Source organism: Ambystoma mexicanum, chromosome 4p (genome assembly GCF_040938575.1).
Source record: "Ambystoma mexicanum isolate Mex_15411 chromosome 4p, UKY_AmexF1_1, whole genome shotgun sequence".
Classification (NCBI taxonomy): Eukaryota; Metazoa; Chordata; class Amphibia; order Caudata; family Ambystomatidae; genus Ambystoma; species Ambystoma mexicanum.
Genome location: NC_090927.1, coordinates 112,761,940 through 112,785,474, shown reverse-complemented (window position 1 = coordinate 112,785,474; position 23,535 = coordinate 112,761,940). Strand labels below are relative to the sequence as shown.

Below are 23,535 nucleotides of genomic sequence, written 5' to 3'. Positions count from 1 at the left end.
GAAGTAAACCTTTGAGTCTAGCAATTATTGTATAGAATTCCAGAAAGACACATTATTTGGTGTTCCTATTTAGTCTCACTGCTGAAAGTGTTTGTGGATGCCCTGTTCTTTTTATTTATTTTGAGGTCTTACTTGCCACTCCAAAAACAAAGAGCCACATGGTGCTGCTTGCATTACAAAATATTTTTTTTTTTTAGTTTTTTTTTTTAGGGGTAGCCAGGGAAACCTCGGGGGTCGCAGTTGCGACCCCGAAATTACATCCCTGATCAAACCCCTGAAAAGGAAGTTATAGATTAGCATTAGCACTACTAGTCCACAGAGAGTCAATCCTAACTTCAGAAGTCAATCCCTAAAATGTATGGGGCCTTGTGCCCAAAAGTTCAGCAAATTTCCACACAGTTTTGTGAAGCCGGAAAAAATGTAGGTAGGGTCTCTGGGGTCCAGTGAATAGTTCCAAGTGCCAGGGGACCAGTTAAACTAGCGAACAAACGTGTTACCAACTTTTGGAGTGCTTGTATGAACAAGCAATGGCAAAGCAAAAGTAAGACCAGTTTTTTTTTTTTAAAGTAACTAAATGTTTAAAAGGGAGTAAAGGGGAATCTGGTAAGTATTACAACAGTTCACCTCCCCAACCCAGTACTCAGATTCCTCACATGATTTGGCCGGTCGATTGAAGAAGGTCCATGGTCACTTTTCCCGCCGTAATCCTCAGCCCTTGATTCCCAATGGCTGCATGTTTGAGCATCTCTCTGGTCGGTGTCTAATGCAGCATCCCTCTCGGGACAGGAATGGACGCAGGTAAGCAGTTTCAAATGACGGTCACCAATGCATGGTGACTCACAGGAATGTACTTGCGGCGGTCAGATTTTCCCTCCTATCTCGGGTCCTCTTGATGCTAGGACCACGTAATTCTGTAGCGGTTAGTCTTGTTGCATAAGCTGGTAAAAATCCCCCCCCCCCCCCAAGTTCCAAGCCTCAACTCAGAACAGTGACATCTGCAGCACAAAAGCCCAAACTCGGAGCTGGCCAGCCACAGGGTGGTCCTGGGGCATGTTCTCATTGCAAGTCTTGAAGCTGGACAGGATACTTGACTCCTTTTGGTTTCTTCCAGGATCTGTCTGGAATGGGTGCTGGTGTCCTATTTGTATCCAAAAAGCCAGATAAGAGCCAAACCTCCCACTAGCCAATCAAACATCTGTCCCCCCCCACCCCCTGGCTGTGGTCCATTCAGGACCACTGGTGACACAACTCATGAATACCACTCGGACACACTGAAACCAGTTTGTGGATTGGCACCAGACTGTCCCGACCCACTTCCAGACAGTAAACACATGTACCCTACAGTAGCCCATGAAAGGTCTCTGCTTTTCCCGGGCATTGGAAGTCCATATAAAGATTCTCCTGCCCTCACAAGCCAGGAAGAAGGGTTATTGACGATGGCCAAGGAACAAACACAAACCTACGTGGCACGGCCATGTTTGAACACTAGCCACAGTTTGTAGCCACACGCGGTAAGGCTAAAGTAAAATAGACCAAAAAGTAACCGCTGCCACCAGCTTGTCCCTTAGGCACACCTAAAGCAACCAAAAATCCTTTGAATCTTAGTCTAGGCAAAACAAAGTATACCCCGTAAGATGCATTCTAGAAAGATAGTTACCAAAAGTGGCAACAAAGTAACAAGACCAAGGGAAACGATGTTCTCCAGCATTGGATCTTTCATGGATTCACATGCTTGGAATATTCCCCGTCGTCAGACCGGGACCCCTCGGTACACATATATAGCCTTTTTCAAAGGAAAACTTTCGACACTTTTGTGTCCTTATCTACGTCCTTCTAGGACCCGCCTACGCATGCTCTGCAGGCCGTGCTAGTATAAGAGGCCCGCCCCCGCGGCTCCCCTTCAGATTTCAACCGTCTCCAAAGTAGTGGGTTCTCCTCGTGTTGTCCTACTGTTTTGTACTAGGTTGCGTCATTGGATTTCGAGTAATAATGTCCTCTGTCAGGTAAAGCGCTGTTCCGTCCATGCGCGACATGCGGCTTAAAAAAGGTTTACGAGGGGGACGGACATATGGACTGCATATATTGCCTCCACCCTCACCATTCGGCGGATACCTGCGACATATGCAAGGGGTTTTCTCAAAAAACCCTCAAAGACCGGAACCGACGCCTGGTGGCATGGCTGAATGATGGAGCGGGGGCATACCCCCCCTCGGAGGTGGGCTCCACACAGTCGGCGAAAACATCGCGCCGAGCGGCCTCGTCGGAACCGCCGGCGAAGAAATCTAGACCGTCGGAAAAAGAGTCGTCTGGAAGTCACTCCACTAGAGACTCCTCGGCAAAGAAATCATCCTCATCAAAAAAGCATGAGAAGGAAAGGAAATCCTCCTCTGGCGATCATCACAGATCGACCACGAGTCGAGAGTCGAGTAAAAGCGGGCACAGTGTGGAGAAGGCGGGACCGCCAAAATCACCTGCGAAGTCTTCGTCGTCGACGGCGGTCCAGTCATCGACCGCCTCCCTACCACTTGCACAGGGGGCATCCACCGTCCCGTCGACAATGGCGTCGACGAGGGCCTCGTCGACGGGGATCCTACAGGAGGCCTGGAGGCCTGAAGTCTTTGACCCCACCCCCCCGGAGCCTTTGCTACAAGAACAAGCTATGTTGCTGTCCTCGGAGGACGAGAACGAGAGAGTTGCTGGCCCAGCAGACCTAGGGCTACGAGCGGCTGACAAGTCGTCGACGAGGGCCTCCGTTACACCGGTATCTGCCCCTCTCCTCAATCGGTTTTGTCGTTGGATATTCTGTCCACGCTTCAGTCCTTGTTGTAATCGTTGGACCAGCGACTAACCCAGGCAAGCCTGCCACAGTCACTCGTCGACGAGCCGGGCCCGTCCCGTCAACCGACGCACCCTCGACTCTTGAACCTCGACTCCAACACTCCGTGTGTTCTCATTCTGCTCGATCTCTCTTCTGCCTTTGACACTGTCAACCATGCCATCCTGCTCAACCGTCTCCGTGATAACCTGGGTATCACTGGTCAGGCTCTGGCGTGGCTGACCTCTTTCCTCTCCAATCGACCCTCCCAGGTCCAACTCGGGTCCTTCCTCTCTGACATCTTTTTCTCCACCTGTGGTGTCCCCCAGGGATCTAATCTCTCCCCCTGGCTGTTCAACCAGTATCTGGCACTCCTTGCCCACCGGATAGCCGCTCTCTGCCCCAACTTTCAGTGCTATGCGGAAGATACCCAGCTCAGGCTACCCTCGGCCTCCTCCTCTCCCTCCCTCATCTTTGACTGTCTGTCTGCTATCCAGGAATGGTGTGCCGCCAATGACCTCTGCCTTAATGCCAGTAAGACTGAGATTCTGCTCATCGGCACACCCACTCCCTCCTTCCCTGCAGCTCTCTGGCCGGCCTCTCTTGGCCCTCTTCCTGCTCCTACCTGCAAGGCAAAAAACCTTGGGGTTATCTTCGACTCCACACTCTCCTTTTCTCCTCGTATATCTGACGTCTCTAAGAAGTCACACTACCAGCTGCACCTCCTCAGAGGTATTCTTCCCTTCCTCTCCTTCCCCCAGAAGCTCGCTGTCTCCCGAGCCCTGGTTCTCTCAAAACTGGACTACTGTAACAGCCTTTATCTTAATCTGCCTGCCTCCACACTCCGCCCTCTGCAACTCATCCAGAACAGAACTGCGAGACTTGTCCTTGGCCTCAAGCCCAGGGACCGTATCTCTCCAGGACTGAAATCTCTACACTGGCTCCCAGTGGCTGCGAGGATAAAGTTCAAAACCCTCTGCATTGTCCACAAGGCCTTCTGGGGCCTGGGGCCTAAATACCTTCAACTCTCTCTTCCTAAATATCTTCCTTCCCGAGCCCTTCGCTCATCCGTCTCCAACTCCCTCAGGGTCAGCCGCTTCTCGAAGCAACGAGCTGGGGGTAGATCTCTCTCCGCGGCAGGGGCCTCCCTCTGGAACAGCCTTCCTGTCCCCCTGAAACTTGAGGAGAACCATCTCCGGTTCCGGAAGCACCTCAAAACCTTCCTCTTTGCTTCTGCTTTCTCTCTCCCTCTCCCCTGCTAATTCTTCGCTGAAACTGCACTGAATCTGCAACTGGGCCACTCTCACCGACCTCGGTCCTTGGCCCAGCCACTCTCCACTTGCACTGCGGGACTGTCTCTGTATCCCTACAGCCCCCCCTTCCCAGCACTTGTTCTGCACTTACCTTGCACTTGCCACCAGCTGGCCCTTTTATTTATTTATTCTACTTACCTTGTACTGCACTTCCCCCCTCCCCTTCCCCATGCACCTCTCCCCTCCCCCCTGCACTTGCGCGATCTGAATGACACCTGGCCTAGTAGGATCGTTGTCTGTCTTCCCCTTGTTCCCCCCTCCCTGCCTCGTCGCGCCTTGAAACACCTGTGTATAGGCGCGTTACAAATGCCTTATCATATCATATCATATATATCACCCACGCACGCCAATCTCAACACTGGCACAGGAGGAAGGTGAGCTGCCAGATTCGGAGTCCGACAGGGGGGGGCCATGTCGGATATCTCATTATCCCCCTCCAGGGATCCTACCGGGAGTCAGAGGCGGAGTTGGAAAACCCCAGAAGCCCAGCTCACCCGTCCCCTCCGGACGACATTGCGTCATTCCATTCTATGATGGAGAAGGCATGCAAAGAATTTGGTCTGTCCCAAGAAGAACAGAAAAAGGATTGTTTTTTGTTCGACCACATGGGCAAGAAAAGGAGGTCGGTGTTCTCGATACCAATACTGGACCATGTATGGAAAGAGGGGTTGCAGACAATGAGACACCCATTCTCAGAACCAGCAGTGAAAGGACGCCTAGAAAAAAAGTTTAAGGCTCCAGAGTCTACCCCCAAGTGTTTATCCTCCCAACCAACACCGGACTCGGTGGTGTCGGCGGCAGCAGCGAGGAAGGCAAAGGCACAGCACAAGTGCACGACTCCTCCTGAGAACGAGGCGAGACGCCAAGATGCCTTTGGCAAGAAAGTGCTCTCCGTGGGAGCGACCACAGTAAAGGCCGCAAACTCTCTGGCAATTGTGGCCAGATACGATAGGGAGATGTGGCACAGATTAGCTCCGCTGCTTGATCATCTTCCAGAAGAACAGAGGAAGGCGGCGATGCTACTGGTCCGAGAGGGTGAGGAAGCCTCAAATCACGCAATAAACATCGCGGTGGATCTCGCTGAGTCAGGCTTCAAGCAAGTCAACAATGGGGTGGTATTGCGTCGACAGTCATGGCTTAAGTGTACTTACTTCAGGCCAGAGGTGCAATACAAGGTCTTAGATATGCCCTTTGAGGGAGACCTTCTTTTCGGCGAGAAGGTGGACGAGGCCCTAAAAGGGATGAAAGAAGATTCGGACACGGCACGTTCATTGGGTGCCCTCCAGAGTGACAGAAGTTACAAGTCTTTTCGTCCCTTTAGAGGGGCTTCAGGTAATTCAAGATTCTCTTCTGGGGACAGATCCTTTGCCAGATCGGCTTACCCCTCCCAGGGATACCGACGTGCCTCACAATCGGCTAACCGTCGACGAAACTTCCAGTCTTCCAGAAAACGACCATCATACCCATCGTCGTCGAGAGACAAGCAAAATAAAGATCAGCAGTGACATACCACGCACCGTTCTGGGGGGAAGAGTCTCAGCATATGTCGACGAATGGGAAAGGATAACGACGGACCAATGGGTGTTAGACACCATAAGAAACGGACACTCTCTGCAATTCAAACACAACCCTCCGCAAATTCCACCTGCGTTCACCGCTCAGTCCCATATGAAGGTACTGCAACAAGAGGTTACACTCATGTTAGCGAAGGGCGTGATAGAATTAGCTCCAACTTCACAGAGAGGTCAAGGAGTCTACTCAAGATACTTCGTCGTAAAAAAGCCGAACGGCAAATGGCGTCCCATTCTAGACTTACGCGATCTCAACAAGTCCTTAAAGAGCCTAAAATTCAAGATGCTCACTCTGCAGGAAGTGATCCGCGCAGTTCAAAAGGGAGATTTCCTGGCATCCCTGGATTTACAGGACGCGTATTTCCATATTCCAATGTGTCGGAAACACAGGAAATTCCTACGTTTTGTAATAGGGCGAACTCACTACCAATTCACGGTTCTTCCTTTCGGGCTCAAGACCTCCCCCAGAACGTTCACAAAATGCCTGGCTCCAGTGGCTGCCTGGCTAAGGAAGCAAAGCCACCATGTATACCCATACCTTGACGACTGGCTGGTAAGGGGATCCTCCCCAGCGTCGACCAACACAAGTCTGCAAGCCACCAGGCAGCTTCTACAACGACTAGGATTCGCCATAAACTTCGAGAAATCCTCTCTGCGGCCATCGAGAACGCTGGTATTCTTGGGGGCACAGTTCGAGACTCAGTTGGGGCTGGTGAAACCTTCCCTCGACAGGACCTCAAGACTCATTCAACAAGCGGCCCGGCTACGGCGAAACACCAGGATCTCAGTGAGAAAGTATGTTTCGGTCCTGGGGGCAATGGCATCCTGCATCCATCCGGTGAGAAACTGTCGACTATTCATGAGGCCAGTCCAAGAATTCCTCGCGGACCGATGGACACAGGCTCAGGGATCGTGGTCGGACAGGATAACCGTCGACGACAAGCTACGTCGGACCCTCCAGTGGTGGCAGAGTTCCCGCAATCTGAGCAACGGTGTGCCCCTACAGGAGCCGGAGTTTCAGAGAACCATAGTTACGGATGCGTCCCTGACCGGATGGGGAGCGCACATGGGTGCTCTCCAAACGCAAGGTCGCTGGTCTCCAACGGAGTCACTCCTACACATAAACGTACTGGAACTCAGAGCGGTACGATGGGCTTTGAAGGCGTTCCTACCACACATCAAGGGTTCGCAAGTGCGAATACTGACCGACAATACAACAGCCATGTTTTATCTGAGGAAACGAGGGACACGATCGAGGACTCTTTCCATAGAAGCCCAGAAAACATGGCATTGGGCATCGAAACACGAAATTTCCCTCGTGGCTCATCACCTTCAAGGAGTGAGGAACGGCCAAGCCGACTCCCTCAGCAGAAGCATGGCCCAGATACACGAGTGGGAAGTGGACACGGGTCACTTGAGGAAAGTGTTCGAGAAATGGGGTCACCCCCCTCTGGACGCCTTCGCGACCAAAGACAACAAGAAATGCGAGCAATTTGCAAGCAGATGGCCCCAAGAGGGATCGGTGGGGGAGGCGTTCTCCTTCCCATGGACGGACATGTTCCTCTATGCTCCCCCCCCCCCCCCCCCGTTTCCCCTCATACGGAAAACAATACAGTGGATACGCAGATACAATTGCTGGGTGATTCTAGTGACACCATACTGGCCGAGGCAACCGTGGTTCTCAGACCTCCTCCATCTATCGCTGGAACATCCCATAGCGTTTCCGAAAGTCCCGTACCTTCTATCCAGGGACAGAGGCACGGTGTGGCATCACGACCCGGACAGTCTCAACCTTACGTCCTGGCTCCTGACTTCTCGGAGTTCGGCGCCTTAGACATTTCAGAGGATTGCCAAAAAATTCTACAGGAGGCTAGAGCCCCTTCTACTAACAAATCTTACTCCTATAAGTGGCGGAGATTCTGTGAATGGTGTAGAGGACAACGGGGCCTACAACCATTGTTGGTGACGCCGGAACAAGTTCTACCTTACCTGCTCCTCTTGGCAGAAAAGGGATTGTCCCCCTCGTCGATAAAGGTACACCTGGCAGCCATCTCGAGGTTCACAAGGAAGAGGCAGTCGTCTCCTCTATTCAGTGACAGACTGGTAAAACACTTCATGCGGGGTTTATTTCGAGCCTTTCCCCCGGTGAAACGTTTTCCCCCGACGTGGAGCCTCAACACAGTGTTGGCAGGCTTGATGAAACCGCCTTTCGAGCCTATGGCCACGTCCGACATAAAATTCATTTCGTGGAAGTTGGCATTCCTGATAGCTATCACATCACCCAGACGTATCTCGGAACTACAAGCGCTGGTCGTGGACCCGCCCTACCTAAGATTCTTTAAGGACAAGGTAGTCCTGGCAACTAACCCTATGTTCGTTCCGACGGTATACCACAAACACTCATCCGTGGTTCTGCCTACTTTCTTCGCCACTCCATCATCGGCAGCAGAAAGAACTCTTCATACCCTGGACGTTAACAGGGCCCTGAAATTCTACCTACATCGTACACAAGACATCAGGGCTACTCGGCAACTGTTCGTCGCATATGGTCCGTCGACGAGAGGAAAAGCAATCTCTAAACAGGGACTGGCTAGATGGGTCTCGTCGACGATTGCTTTTTGTCACTCTAAGGCCGGAAGGCCACTGCAAGGACATCCTAGAGCTCATTCTACAAGGTCGATGTCCTCCTCAACAGCGTTATGGGCTGGGATTCCGCTGACGGACATATGCCAAGCGGCGGCATGGTCAGTGCCCCACACGTTTACCCGCCACTACTGCCTTGCCAGGCAGCATGCAGACGAGGTGCAGATGGGAAGAGCTGTCCTGCGCCATTTGTTTCAGTAAGGTAAGCTCTTCTCTGTGGAGATTCGGTTATCTACCCTCTTAAGGGCGATATACTTTTTGTGGGCAATGTTATGACTTAACTTATCCCTACGGGAGATATGCATTGTGTAGTAGGGTGAGGATATATATTGTTACATTACATTCTCACCGCCGTCTCAAGCGTTACTGCTATACAATCTATTCTAAGCATGTGAATCCATGAAAGATCCAATGCTGGAGAAGGGAATAGTTTCTTACCTGTAACTCCATTTCTCCAGCATTGGTATCTTTCATGGATTCACATGCGCCCGCCAACCTCCCCGTATGTAATGTATGTGATAAATTTAACCCTTCCTACTTTGGAGGGGCCGAAATCTGAAGGGGAGCCGCGGGGGCGGGCCTCTTATACTAGCACGGCCTGCGGAGCATGCGTAGGCGGGTCCTAGAAGGACGTAGATAGGACACAAAAGTGTCGAAAGTTTTCCTTTGAAAAAGGCTATATATGTGTACCGAGGGGTCCCGGTCTGACGACGGGGAATATTCTAAGCATGTGAATCCATGAAAGATACCAATGCTGGGGAAATGGAGTTACAGGTAAGAAACTATTCCCTTTCCTAGTACCAACAGCCTGAAGGACAGGTCAGTTTCCCCATGACAAATGAGTGAAGCTGAAGGTTTCACTGCAGTCCAAAAAGAGGTCAGATTAAAAAATAAAAGCAAAATATTTGGGGGTCCCTAAAAATGGAGGGGAAATCGTTCTAACAAATGCCATACATGGAATGCCCTTCGCCAGGGAAAGCGGTGGCTATAGCAGGCGAAGCATGAATGTGTGTTTGAGTGCAGATGTGGAGGCTGGCACTGTCTGTTCCCAGTAAACATTTGCGTGCCTGAATGTTTTTTTCTGGGCAGATGTGGCCAGTGGCTATCCATGCATGAATAGTCACTTCCTGTTTGAATAGTACAGATCCGACATGCTCCCAGCCTACATCTTGGCTCCTGCAGCCAATCGACAGACCATTGTTTGAGCCAAGACCTCAATGAAGATGTGTAGCCCACTGAAGACACAGGCTGACCATTGTTAGGTGTGTTTTCCTAAAGTCCACTTGAGTCTGGACTTCCCAAAGGATCTTGGTAGAACGACAAAGCAGCCAGCGTTGTCATAGGAGGAAGATGTAAGCTGTAGGTAAGTAGAATGAACCCAGTAACTACAATAGTCCAAAGAAACTCATACACAGTAAATGTTACGTTAAAAATATAAATGTATTTACACAAGGAATGCTGATAAATATGTATTTCACTAACCAACACACATAGGAATTCTTAATACTTTTCAAAGGGGATTACTTCAATCGTAGTTGCTTGCGGTTACAATTGTTAGACACCGACAGTGTTAGGTAGAGATTTGGGGTAGTACCCTTTGGCTGCACTACAACAACCTCAGCCTCCTGGCAATAGGACCCAACTTTTGGTATAAGTCTGAACTACACAGGTTGGTTGTGTGTCCCAACAGCCAGGCTTATCTCAAGAGGGGTCAATGCGAGCAGTAGTGGAGTTACACAGAGATTCACAGTGACAAGTATTCAAATAAACACTGATACTCAAGGTTTCTTGATAAAACAATTATTAATTTATTTACCAGTCATTTAAACAAGCCTTCTTCAGAAGGAGCAATATAAAAGCAACACTCAAATACACTTCAGAAATACACTTAGGTTTCTTGTAATTAGTAAATAGGATGGCACACAGTTCCTACACCTACAGGCGACTTAAATAACTAGGACACCGTGGACATTAATATATTAATATATTACTGTTGTATTCAGAGTAGGCTTAAAGAATGGCAAAGAAAATGGGTATTGGCACAAACACGAGATCACAAATATTTAAGCAGGCAAATACTTTTGGACTCCCCCCCCACCCCCCCCCCCCCCACCCCCTTCAGTGCAGAGTAGGATAACCCCTTCCTGGAAGGATAGGTGCAGCACAATAACCGAGGAGAGAAGAGTCATTCAGGGAACCAGGCTGAGCCTATGTCAATGGGCAAAAGTCTATGTGGACTGAAGCACTTCTTGCAGGTGAGTAAAAGTCGTTATACACTGTTATTAGAAGTGTATGTAGGGCCACAAGCTGGGAGACTTCTGAAGTAGAAGAGCAAGCAAATCTACAGTGAGAGGTAAGTTCTCAGACTTTACAGTACCTTTAAGTTGAAGAAAAGTTGCAGCTGATGACATCTGTTCCTGAGCAGCTCTGCAGATCCTGTTCCTGGGCCTCCGTTGTGGGGACAAGAGGGAGGACTTCTGGAGACTCCTGCACCACAGCGGGCCGGTCACCGACTGCAAACGGCAATCTTTCAAACTAGTGGCACTTTGGTGTTTCAGCTTCTCGTGACTACCGCAAACAGCAACACGGCGGTTCCTGGCTGTCAAGATGGGCTTTCCTTGCTTCTGGGGTCCTGCACTCTGAGGGGGCTCATGCTCGGTTAGTCCTGCTTCCTGGGGGTCCTGAGGATCTTCCTGGAGCGCTTGGCCAACTTGAAAGCAACGCACACAAACTAGTGTTCCTTTCCCTGCTTATTCAGTTCTAGCAGCGACTGCAATGGAAATTCAACCAGCTCCGAGAATGGTGTCCAGATGCCTTACTTTGGAGTTGATTGGTCCCGCCAACTGTCGATAAGAATTTGGAGCTTCAGCACTGCAGCAGGGCTTCACCGGACAAACCAACGGTCCAGGAGTTGCAGCAGGCATCCTCTTAAAGTTCTTCTTTGGATTTCTTCGTCCAGTGGTCCACTGATCATCATTCAGGATGGAAAATAAGTGCCCAAAGTCCAGCAAAAAGTGCCGGCGGTTTCACTAGGAGAGGGGATGAAGCCTAAAAATGGTAAATCTCCCCAAGAACCAGCATAGACTCAAGTGCTGTCCTGGTTAAGCCCTGCTCCTCTGCCAGATAACAAGTATACCCTTGTCAGTGCTTCGACCCCGGACCATTGGGAACAACCACTTTCAACCCCTGCTTGAGGATCTATGCCTTATGAGCCTTTGGAAGTGTCCCGAGACCAACTGCTGGACTGAGCAGCTCTCTCCTGGGCTACCTTGCTGCAGCCATCCCCGGTCCAAATTCAACCTTGAAACCTGGAGGATCTTCAACTTGTATAAGAAGACGCCTGCTCCTGCAATTTAGGCCTCCTTGCATCAATGAAAGCTGTGATGGTCCTGCTGCTTTGTTCATCCATTGAAGATCTCCGCTGTTAGGGGAGTTTTCCTAAAGTCCGACTGGCAGTAAGACTTTAGTAAGCTATCCCAGCAGTTTGTAGATTCCTCCCTCCCCGCCCCCCCCAATCTGGTATCAGTCTGTACTAGCTGAAGACCTTGGTAGAGTGGCAGAGCAGTCAAGCTTATTTTAAAAGGAAGATGTGAGCTGTAGGTAAGTACTCTGAATCTTAGACAGGCACAACAAAGAAGCACTTAGACGTATATTTATATAAAAGAGATGCATTTCCTATATTTACACCAGAATCACTTTAAATACTTGAGGCAGTAACAGTAGAACACTTGGAAATACTGAATAATGCAATCAGGACAACCTGCCCCCACTGGGGGAGCTGGTCCTATTCAGGCACTCTGGCAGACAAAGTACAGGTGCGTGGAAGACTCCTCCCCAATTCCTGCCTGCCCAGACACTCTGGAACGTAGGCGGGGATACCTACTGGTTCCTGCCAAAGGAAGAACCCACACAGACCTCCCCCTCCCAGAATGGTAGAAGGGCTAACAACAACCACGCTAGTAAAAGAAGGTAGGCCCCAAGTTGCTGCTTGGGTGCCCCTATTTTGCACTACCGAGGCTATGGGTATAGCCTGCGGTATAAAAATACACAATAGTTGGTAGAACACTTCCACCAGTATTGTCTGTGTGACTAAAAAGTCACAGGAGGAGAGAGAAGGGGCATTAGGCAAGATTGTGTGCAGTACCCTTTTGGGAGACTACAGCAACCTTGATCTCCTGGCAATAGGAACCCAACATTTGGTATAAGTCTGTACTACACAGGTTGGTAGTGTGGCTGAGCAGCCAGGCTTATCTCAGGAGGGGTCAATGTGAGCAGTAGTGCTCTTACACAGAGGTTTACAGTGACACATTTTCAAATACATTCTTACACTCCATGTTTCCTGATTAAACTATTTCAGTTCAATAAGCCTTCTTTAGAAGGGAGCAAATATATGTAACACAAAAATATACTTCAAAATACGCACTCTGTTTCAGTAAATCAGTAGATACCCTTTGGGGGTGGCACACAGACACTTCCTACTCCCTCAGGTGACTTAAATATCTAGGACACTGGACATTGATATATCATTGGTACATTTAGAGCAATACTGAGATTGGTGTCAAAGAAAATGGTTTGGGAATAAAGCAAAGGTTAACAAATGGTCTGAAGCAAGTAAGTACCTTTGAACCCCCAATGCAAAGTAAATTAACCCTTTCCTCGAGGAAAGGTCTTTCAGGAAGCCAGGACAGCCAATATTAATAAAGCAAAAGTCTAGGTGAGCTGACGCATTTCTGGTAGGTAAGTAAAAGTCTTGCACAATGTTTTAGAAGTCTTTGTAGAAAAAGTAGAATCAATGTAGCTGGGAGGCTTGTGAGGTGCAAAGCTGCAAACAACTCCGCAACCAAGTCAAGTCTCAACTGAGAACTAGCAAGGTTACAACAAGTGGTAAGTCCCCCTTAGTTTTACAGTACCTTTGGTTAGAAGAAATGGTCCCAGCTGGCTTCTTTGTAGCTGTGCAGATCCTGTTGTTCCTGAGCCTCGGTCGTGGGGACAAGAGGGAGGACGTCTTGCGACTCCGGCGCTACAATGGGAAGGTCAGCAATGGACAAACTTCTAATCAGCTGCACTTCGTGGTTTCAGCTGCTCGCGTCTCCAGCAAATAGCACCACTGCGGTTCTCGGATACCACTATAGACTTTCCTCACATCTGGGGTCCAGCACTCTGTTGAGGTGGCTCAGACTTGGTCAGTCCTGTTTCCTGGGAGTCCGGAGGATCTTCCTGGAGCTCGGGTCCGACTTAAAAGCGATGCACTCAATCTGGTGTTCCTCTCCCTGGCACTTCGGTTCCAGCAGTAGCGGAAGTACAGCCAGCTCTGAGGGGATTTCCAGATGAGTTCACATTGGGGTTGATTGGTCCCACCAACCCAGGGGGAGAAGTCGTCCTTGCAGGGCTTCACTAGTCGAGGCAAATTTGGAGCTTCAGCAGAGCAGCAGGGCTTAACTGGGCAAACCAATGGTCCAGGAGTTGCAGCAGGCGTCTCAAGTTCTTCGGATTCCTTCGTCCGGTGGTCGAATCTGCCTTCCAAGCCAAAAAGCCTCGCCTTTTTATGCAGGTTTCTCTCATTCATTCAAGCCCAGCTGTCAATCACACAGCAGAGTGGCTGTCTTCCAAGTACAGCCAGCCGGCCAATCACCTTTGGGTGCATTCCTGTAACCAAGGGGTTTAAGCTCAGGGAGTTTCATGCACCTCCTTCACCTGCCAGACATACTGGAGCCAGAGCAGGCTTCACTCGTGAATCCTGCCAAAGACAAAACGAACCAAACCTGGTTTGGTGCACTGAGTAAACCTCAAGAAGGACATTTCCAGCAAGAAATGGCGAAAAAAGACCAGTGCCATTTTGACAAAATGTGCACCCATATGTGCCCTACTACAGCTGCGAACGCAGCCTGCAGTAAAAACACACAATGGTAGTAAAAAAGTAAACCACTGCCACCAGCCATTAATTGTAGAAAGGACAACATGCAAATGTTACATGAGAAACTAGACAAAGGGGATACTAAGTAACCCCTCCAGCACCCTGTGGTAAGATGGTGTGTGCTGGGTCTAGTAAGTTACAAATGCAAGTAGTCAATTTCACTTCACTGCTCTTGGAAACAGTAGTTATCCAAGAGAAGGTATTTAAACCTTTGCGAAATCTGAGGCTTCCCTGTGCCACTGCACTGAAGGTGCTGTGCCACAATGTAAGCAGATGATGCCTATGGAGTTTGTCAGACTCCAGAACCAAAAGAAATAGAGTTCAAATCACAGAAAAATACATGAGTGGGGGGAAAAAGTCTCGCACTCTCCAGGTTATAAAGTCCAGCAAAAGTGCTGGGGGTCTCCAAGGTAGAAGGTAAATGGCACATTTCTAAGAATTCTCCCTAACAAGGGGGGGATACTACGTATGATATGATAGTTTATTTATATAGCGCCTATACACAATGTGTTTCAAAGTGCTTCAAGGCAAGGGAGGGAACAAGGGAAAATACAATGACATTCTTACAGGCCATGAACAGTAAGGATGTGAAATTAACTATCGTACTCGGCCTGACATTTCAAATAGTGCAAGAGCTAAGACATAGATAAGGAAGGGAGGGGGAGAGTGGGAAGGAAATGGAAACAGACCGGCAACTACCGTACTAGGCCTGACGACATTTCAGATAGTGCTGGGGGGTGTGGGGAGGAAAAAAACCAGTAAGGGAGGGGGTGAGGAGACAGACTAGGTTGCTATCATACTAGGTCCAGGGACAATTCTGATAGAGTAAGTGCGTGGAGGAGAGAGGAACAAAGTTAGCAGTCAAAAGAGTGGAGAAGCAAGAGGGGAGAGTGAATAAAATTGCAGAGGTCAGTAGTAACACATAATGTTGCAAGCCAGGATACAAGATGAAGATGGGAACAGCATGATTCAGGGCCACCATGAGTACAAGATGCAAAGGAATTCCAGCATGAGAGTTGAGAAAGGGTGACGCACCGTGAATGAATGAAGTCTAGAAGAGTCAAATCCAGCATTGGCCACTAGACGGTGATGGTGAAACCAGAATTTATCAGGACACTCATGCAGAAGTAGCCTTGAGGGGGGAGCAGGGTAGAATAATCGAGCAAAACAGGCAAGACCTGTGTGCGAGAATGGTGGGGGCACAAGGGAACATCAGGTGGGGATCAGAGGGGGTGGGGATGTCTTGTGGGGACAGAGGGAGTAACACATGTTGGTGCATGCTTACCTGCTGTCTGAGCAGGGGGTCGGGCCCTGGGTCGTCCTGTTCCGGAGGACAGGTCCAAACAGGAATTGCCCTTTTCTTAGTCTGCCTTTCGCTAGAGACGCCCGGGCGAGAGAAGCCCTTGATCTAATAGTTAAGAGCAGGAAAGAAGAGGCAGGGCTAAGAAGGTGGGTGCTGCTTAGGCCAGGTGACCTAGATCCACTTGCACCTGCTCCCCATCTGCAAAGGAAAAGAGGCTGCAGGGCTCCTTAATTAGGGAAAAAGAGCGGCAAGCAGGAAGGCTACAGGTGGGCGGGGCTTGCTAAGTGGTGAAGGAGCGGGAGGCAGGAAGGCACCAGGGGGACAGGGCTTCGGCCAGGAGACCTAGATCCACTTACACCTGCTCCCCATCTGCAAAGGAAAACCGGATGGAGGGTTCCTTTAAGTAGGGAAAAAGAGTGGCAAGCAGGAAGGCACCAGGTGGACAGGGCTTGCTAAGTGGTGAAAAAGAGCGGTAGTTAACTTAAGGCTATAGGAAAAAGAATTTTAAGGGAGGACGCAAGGGGTCCCCGACAACACTGCCATAAGGAGCTGTGTGCTGCAGTAGTAAAACACAGATGCCTTTTAAGAGCGGTGAAGCAGACAGACTCCATTGTACAGGTAGAATACAAAGAATAGAGTTCCTAAAGACAGAGCCCACAATGATGAATGAGTGGAAAAAGGCTCCACTCATTCAGGGTTAAAAGAAAAAGGTCCAGTAAACGGTGCTGGGGTCTCACTATGAGAGGGGGATGAAGCACAATAATCTCCCCAACAGCCGCCTGATACTGGTGACTCTCGCTGCAACACCCCTTTTGATCCTGGAGTCATTTTGGGGAGGTCTGCCCCACAGATGTCTTAATCCTTTTACATTTGTTTGTTCTACCAGAAGCTGGCTGGAAGATTCCTGTGCACCGCGACCGAACACAACTTAAATGTCCTGTCCCTAAATCACTCTTACATGACTATAGATGGTGGAGATGTTAGATAAGATTTTCATAGTAATGATAAATCTTTCTGACCTGTGTCAACCCCAGAACTTTTTGCTTTACTGGTAGATTATTTTTCCTAATACCCGAGTGAGTGGGAACCTTTTTCCACACTCACATAATCTTTAACTCTTTTTATGGGTGTCATCTTTTAGACTCTACCTAGTGCCTTTTAATTTTATCCTTTGACAACGATTGGCACATACTGCCTATTGTTGCTGGGTTGCCCTTTGGGCTCCCCTTTTAGCTTACTCTGGCTAACCTTGTGAGAACTACAGACTGGGCCCATTTTGGTAGAATGAGCTCCCTTAGGTGCCTTAGCTGCAGCTGTGAACAGAGCACGCGGCAAAGGTGCACCAAATTAATACAAGGTATCACTGCCACCAGCCATTGAAAGTAAGCTTGTACCTGTAACAGAATTGTTAGTTTTAGTGTGGAAGGGGATACATTGTATCTCCCCAGCACTCCACATAAGGTGGGGTGTGCTGGTTTCACTTAACAAAATGTAAAAGGGATCCAAAGATGCTTTCTAACATTTGGAACTGTAGTTCTCTCAAGGTTAGCAAAGAAAGTTAAAAGGGGGAGCCCCTAGGCCAACCCAGCAACAACAGGCACTTATTGCCAATATGTTGTTAAAGGGGATACCTTTAAAAAGACACTATGGAGAGTCTTAAAAATGACACCCATAAAAAGAGTTAAAGATTATGTGAGTGGAAAAAGGTTCCCACTCGCTGAGTTAAGGAAAAATATCCCACTATTAAAGCAAAAAAGTTCTGGGGTTGACCCAGGTCAGGAAGATTTACCAGTTCTGTGACAATCTTACTGAACAGCATATGCAAATTAGAAGATTCTGCATGTCTTTTGATACACAAGGTCTTGTAAATCCGAGAACCATCTCTGGTTGGAATTTTTCACGGATTGGTCAAAATGCAGACCATTGCAAAGACCGTACACAAATATCCAGTCAAAGGGTATATGATGCTTTTCCCAAAACTGCACATCCTTAATATAACTAGGCTATAATCTGAGATTACGTGGGTGTTTGGGGCATATGAAGTCTCACCAGTGGCTGTTCAGTGGAAGATTGCTGTGTGCTGATATGGGCTATTCATTAGTAGAATGTTTTGGATGCTGCTCTCCATCTAGATCTGCTCTCATGTACATTTTTATTTTACACCACTCTGTAGCATTTTGAAAAATGGCCAAAGCACCTGCCCATCGTAGCGCATGCAGAAAAGCAGACCGTTGCTGCCATTCTGATGGTAGCCCAGCTGTACCAGCGGCCAGTTCATATCTGCCACGTCGCTAAGAAAGAAGAGGTAAGAAATCTCCATGTTTTTATTGATCTTGTGTATTAACCTCATCTGAACATCAGCTTGCTACCCTTTCCCTTACCAGCATCTTCATGTGTGCCTGTTAAAGATTTTCTTTTTCACCTTTCGCTCTGTTTATTTCAATGGGGCACCCTTAAAGGCTTCAGCTTCACTTACTCAAATCAGCCAGCCACGGTAATGCACAGAAGGGTCACTATTCATCTAGAATGGTGGCTTCTTTCTTTTTTCGCCATTTTTAGTGTGCTTGTCTTTTCTTGGTCCTTCTTCTGCCGCCCTGGGAGGGGGAGGTTCTGGTTTGATTTTTGTCTTCGGCCGGAACCCTTTGTGTAGCCTGTTGTGGCTCCACTTTGTCTATGAAGACAGGAAACGTGGGAGTCCGAAGCTCCGTAGTCCTTATGTCTTCTGGCACGCCTGCCTGGAACCAGTCCTTGTTGGGACCGTTTTTCTGAAGTCCAACTAAGGGCTTTGTAAAACCATTCAACTGAGACAGTACAAGACTCCACTCTTAGTGTAAGGCTGTATATGTTAATGTAAACAGAGCAGCCAGGCTGATCTTAGGAGGGAGAGAGGGCTGTAGAATCAGTACAAAGAAATTGTAATACAAATGATCCAAAGAAAAACTGAAACACTATGTACTGTAAAAATAACAGATTTATTTTATATACAAGCGGATCAAGAGATTCTTGGTTAAGTACCATCATGAAGCATATATACACATTATAAAAAAACTATGCTTTAAATACACAGATTAACGCACAGAGCTTATTTATAACACCTAACAGTATTTCTAGGGCGGTAAAACCATAAACTATCTGATTACTTTCAGTAATATAAGGGTAGTAGAACCTGTTAGTTATGCAGTGACACTCAACAAGGAAATCGTAGTCAACCAACTTGCAAATATACTTAGTGGAACACACCGTCAAGGAACAGTAAATGCATCTACTTTTGTGATAAAACAGTCTTACTAGGTGAGTAAGACCATATTGGTGTAATATACAATTACAGATGCTTTTCATCTCCGTGGACCACGACTAAGATAAGCAACAACTCTTAAAACTAATTTTGTCGGCACCAGGCAGACCAAGGTTAGCTACACCTAAAGGAACACTTTTCAGGAATGGCACACAGCTATTCTAGGCAGGTAAAACCTAATGTTATATTCTATTACAGTTGCTTTTTAAGATCAGTGGAACACAAATTGAGATAAGCAGTAACTCTAACTTGTTTAAGGATGGCACAGAGCTAACGCAAAGTAAGTAAAACCTACATAATTTTTAAAAGCCATCAGCAACTTAAGAGTTAAATATAACCTAAGGCAGACTTATTCTGCACAGGCTAACAGCAAGTCAGGAGAAGCTAGATTTAATTGGGGACACTGATCCATTTATCCTAACAGGAATTGTAAAGTGAAACCAACAGCATTACTTTTGGGGAAGAGGCACAACCAATTCACAGTTGAGTAACTTAACCTTATATATACTTTTCAGAATAGTGCAACATGCATTCAAGGTAAGTGAGACCTTTTGTAACTGTGCACTCTGAGTTAGTTACTAACCAACTTCTTTTACAAGTGAGTAACTTTTGGACATTTTTTGTTCTTTTCAAGACCGAACCCTTTATTTATCTAGTCCTTTCCTTATTCTATAGTGCGGGTTCACTCAGAGGTAGTAGAGGGACCTTAGTGGTGTAGGTGTCAGCTGTAGGTAGGGGCAGATGGGGTTCAGTTGCAGGTAAAGTCTGAGTTCCAGAGGAAGACTGTTCGAAAAAGTATTTCACTTTAAAGTTAGTTGAGGGTCCAGGTGTTGGATAAGATGTTCATGGACATGGTAAATCTTCCTGACCTGCGTCAACCCCAGAACGTTTTGCTTTATTGGTGTATTATTTTTCCTTGTACCTCTGTGAGTGGGAACCTTTTTCCACACTAACAATCTTTTATTCTTTTTATGGGTGTCATTATTTAGACTCTCCGTAGTGTTTTTTAAAAGCTATTCTCTTTGACAACTGTTTTGGCAATAAGTGCCTGTTGTTGCTGGGTTGCCCTAGGGGCTCCCTTGCTAACTTTCTCTGGCTAACCCTGTGAGAACTACAGTTCCGAAGGATCTGTGGATCCCTTTTTACATGTTTGGTGAAACCAGCACACCCCACTGCTAGGCAAGTTTTGATGCATTGGAGAGACTACACCAGTCTTGTCCTCTTGGAATTAGGTAACCCACCTATTGGTATAGCTCTGTACTACACACGTTGGTAGGGTGACTGAGCAGCCATACTTATCTCAAGATGGGTAAATGTGAGCTGTAGCATCGAAATCCACACATAGAAGTATCCAAATGACACTTATATTCAAGGTTTTCTAGTAAAATAATTATTTAAGTCAGTTTTAAATGAGCATTCTCCAGCATTGGATCTTTCATGGATTCACATGCTTAGAATATTCCCCGTCGTCAGGCTGGGAATCCTCGCTAAGTTATGTAGACATTTTCCACAGGAAAACTTCCGACACTTTTGTGTCCTATCTACGTCGTTTTGGGCCGCGTACAGCAGCGCCACTAGGACTTAGAGGTATAAATAGCCCGGCTCCCTCAGATTTCAACCGTCTTCCAAAGTAGTGGGATTACCTCGAGTATCTACTATTTTATTAGGTTGTGCGTTCATCTTCTTCGACTGTTTCTTTCGAAGAATGTCTGGAAAGGCGTTATTTCGTCCGTGTGCTACATGCGGTCTTAAAGTGTATGAAGGAGACGGGCATATGGACTGTATTTACTGTCTTCACCCTCATCATACGTCGGACACGTGTGAGATCTGTCAGGGCTTCTCACAAAAGACCCTAAAAGACCGCAACAGGCGCCTGGTTACTTGGCTCAATGACGGAGCGGGTGGGTACCCGGCATCGGAGGTAGGCTCTACAGCCTCGAGATCTAAGTGTCCTGTGCCCCTCGTCGCTCAGTGTCGGCGGAGCCTCCGGCGAAGAAATCACGTTCATCTGAAAAACGCCCCTCGGAGAAACGTCCTGCGAGGTCCCCCTCTTCACATAAGGCTTCGTCTTCTTCCTCCTCATCTAAAAAGGAGAGAAAAGACTCATCGAAATTCTCCTCAGGAGACCGTCATAAGTCTACCTCGAGTCGAGAGTCCTCGTCCCACAAGTAGAGTTCAAAAACGGCGGGAACGCCTCAAGTCCCTGCGCCACAGACTTCATCAACGAAGGTCCGATCGTCAACGCCTGCTTTGTCTGCGGCGACGGCTCTTCCTACGGCTATTTCATCAGGTCAAACAGCGACTATGGAAAAGATGTCATCGTCGACGGTGGCCCAGTCGGTGGGATGGCAACCAGAGGTTTTTGATCCGATAATGCCTGAGGCCTTGCTGCAATCAGAAGCGGCTTTCTCCATCTCGTCGGCAGAGGATGACCGTGGTCCGGTCGCACATCCAACCGATCTGGGATCACAACCAACTGGTTCGGTGTCGCTCTCGAGTGGAAGTGCCATTCCAGTTACCTCTTCCTTACTGAATCCCCAGACAGTTCTGTCCCTCGAGGTGTTGAACACATTACAGAAGCTGTTGGAGCGGTTGGACACACGGTTACCTCAGCTTAGTGTCCCGACAGTGTTACAGGCTTCGCCAGTCATCGACGAGCCAGGCCCGGCTCCTCGCCCTCCATCCGGAATTCCTACTGCTTACCCGGTTGAGGAAGTTCGTTCTCTTCCACAGGAAGGAGAACTGTCAGTCGGAACGTGAAGGGTCGGGTTCAGACATCTCGTTATCCCCCTCAAGGGACCCTACATGGGACTCTGAAGCAGAGACGGAAACTCCAGAGTCTGGCGCAGCCATCACCACCTGATGACATGGGTGCTTTACATGCCATGATGGGTAAGGCATGTGCAGAGTTTGGCCTAGTACCAGAAGAAGAGAAAAAAGATTGTTTTCTTTTCGATCATATGGGCAAGAGAAGAAAGTAGATATTTGCTTCCCCATTTTAGACCATGTCTGGCAGGAGGGACTAAAAACCATGCGTCATCCTTTTTCGGAACCGGCAATAAAAGGTTGATTGGAAAAGAAATTCAAGGCTCAGGAATCGACTCCCAAGTGCTTGACGTCTCAACCTTCGCCGGAATCAGTGGTATCCGCGGCGGCGGCCAGAAAGGCAAGGTCGCAACACAAATGCACGACCCTGCCAGACAACGAAGCCAGGAGACCAGATGCTTTTGGGAAGAAAGTGCTATCGGTTGGAGCGACTACAGTTAAAGCAGCCAACTCCCTGGCTATTATGGCCAGGTATGATAGGGAGATGTGGCATCGGCTGGCTCCTATCTTGGACCATCTGCCGGAAGAACACAGGAAATCTGCCATGCTGCTCGTACGTGAGGGAGAAGAGGCTTCCAATCATTCCATTAACATTGCTGTCGACCTGGCAGAATCAGGTTTTAAGCAAATCAACAGTGGCGTAGTGTTACGAAGGCAAGCCTGGCTTAAGTGCACGACGTTCAGACCAGAGGTACAATATAAGGTAATGGATATGCCGTGCGAAGGAGAACACCTGTTTGGGGAGAAAGTGGATGAGGCCTTGAAGGGCATGAAAGAAGATTCTGACACGGCTCGTTCCCTTGGAGCCCTCCAGCGTGGTAGGAATTTTCGTTCCTTTCATCCTTTCAGAGGAGCATCAGGTAACTCCCGGTTTGGATCATCTAGAGACCGAGGTTTCAGCAGACCCTCCTACTCTTCCCAAGGCTACAGACGTGCAGCCCAAGCTACTCGTAAAGGCAGAGATTACCAAACCTACAGACGACGAGGCGCCTACTCCTCATCGACGAAGGATAAACAGTTCAAAAGCCAGCAATGACAACTTAGAGGACGTCCTGGGGGGCAGAGTGTCTTGTCACGTGGACGAGTGGGCGCGCATAACAGACCAATGGGTTTTGGACACGATACATCTGGGCCATTCTCTACAGTTCAAGGGCAAGCCACCACACATTCCACCGGTGTTCTCGACGCAGCCCCACCGTCAAATACTAATGCAAGAGGTGGCGCTTGTGCTGCAGAAAGGGGCTATAGAACTGGTCCCGGTGGCAGGAGGAGGACAGGGAGTGTACTCCCGTTACTTTATCATCAAGAAACCCAATGGAAAATGGCGTCCCATTCTAGATCTACGAGCTCTCAACAAACTGCTCAAGAATCTAAAATTCAGGATGCTTGCACTCCAAGAGGTGATCCGTTCGATACAACCGGGAGATTATTTGTCGTCGCTAGACCTTCAGGACGCATACTTCCATATCCCGATGCGTCGACACAAAAATGTCTACGGTTCGTCGTCGGACGAACCCACTATCAGTTCAAGGTCCTTCCGTTCGGACTGAAATCGTCTCCCAGGAGGTTCATGAAATTTCTGGCTCCAGTAGCAGCCTGGTTAAGGAAAGAAGGTCATCATGTGTACCCTTATCTGGACGATTGGCTAGTGAGGGGAAGGGCACAGGAAAGTCTGAATGCCACCATGTGCCTCCTACAACGTTTGGGCTTCGCAATAAACTTCGAAAAGTCCTCCTTATCGCCATCAAGGACCTTGGTCTTTCTGGGGGCGGAGTTCCAGACACAGTCAGGACTGGTAAAGCCATCTGTCAAAAGCGTTCTGAAACTACAGCAAAAAGCATTGGATTGGAAAGTC

General features: G+C 48.4%; 1 protein-coding gene across 5 annotated transcripts in view; it reads left to right on the top strand.

Annotated features, from left to right (window-relative positions):
• CAD (carbamoyl-phosphate synthetase 2, aspartate transcarbamylase, and dihydroorotase) overlaps positions 1 to 23,535 on the top strand; it is a 425,465-nt gene that overhangs the window by 258,022 nt on the left and 143,908 nt on the right. For all 5 annotated transcript variants that reach the window (XM_069605502.1, XM_069605501.1, XM_069605500.1 and 2 more), the window contains exon 30: positions 17,733 to 17,864. In XM_069605502.1, the coding sequence (XP_069461603.1) occupies positions 17,733 to 17,864 (132 nt within the window). The remainder of the gene's footprint in view (positions 1 to 17,732; positions 17,865 to 23,535) is intronic.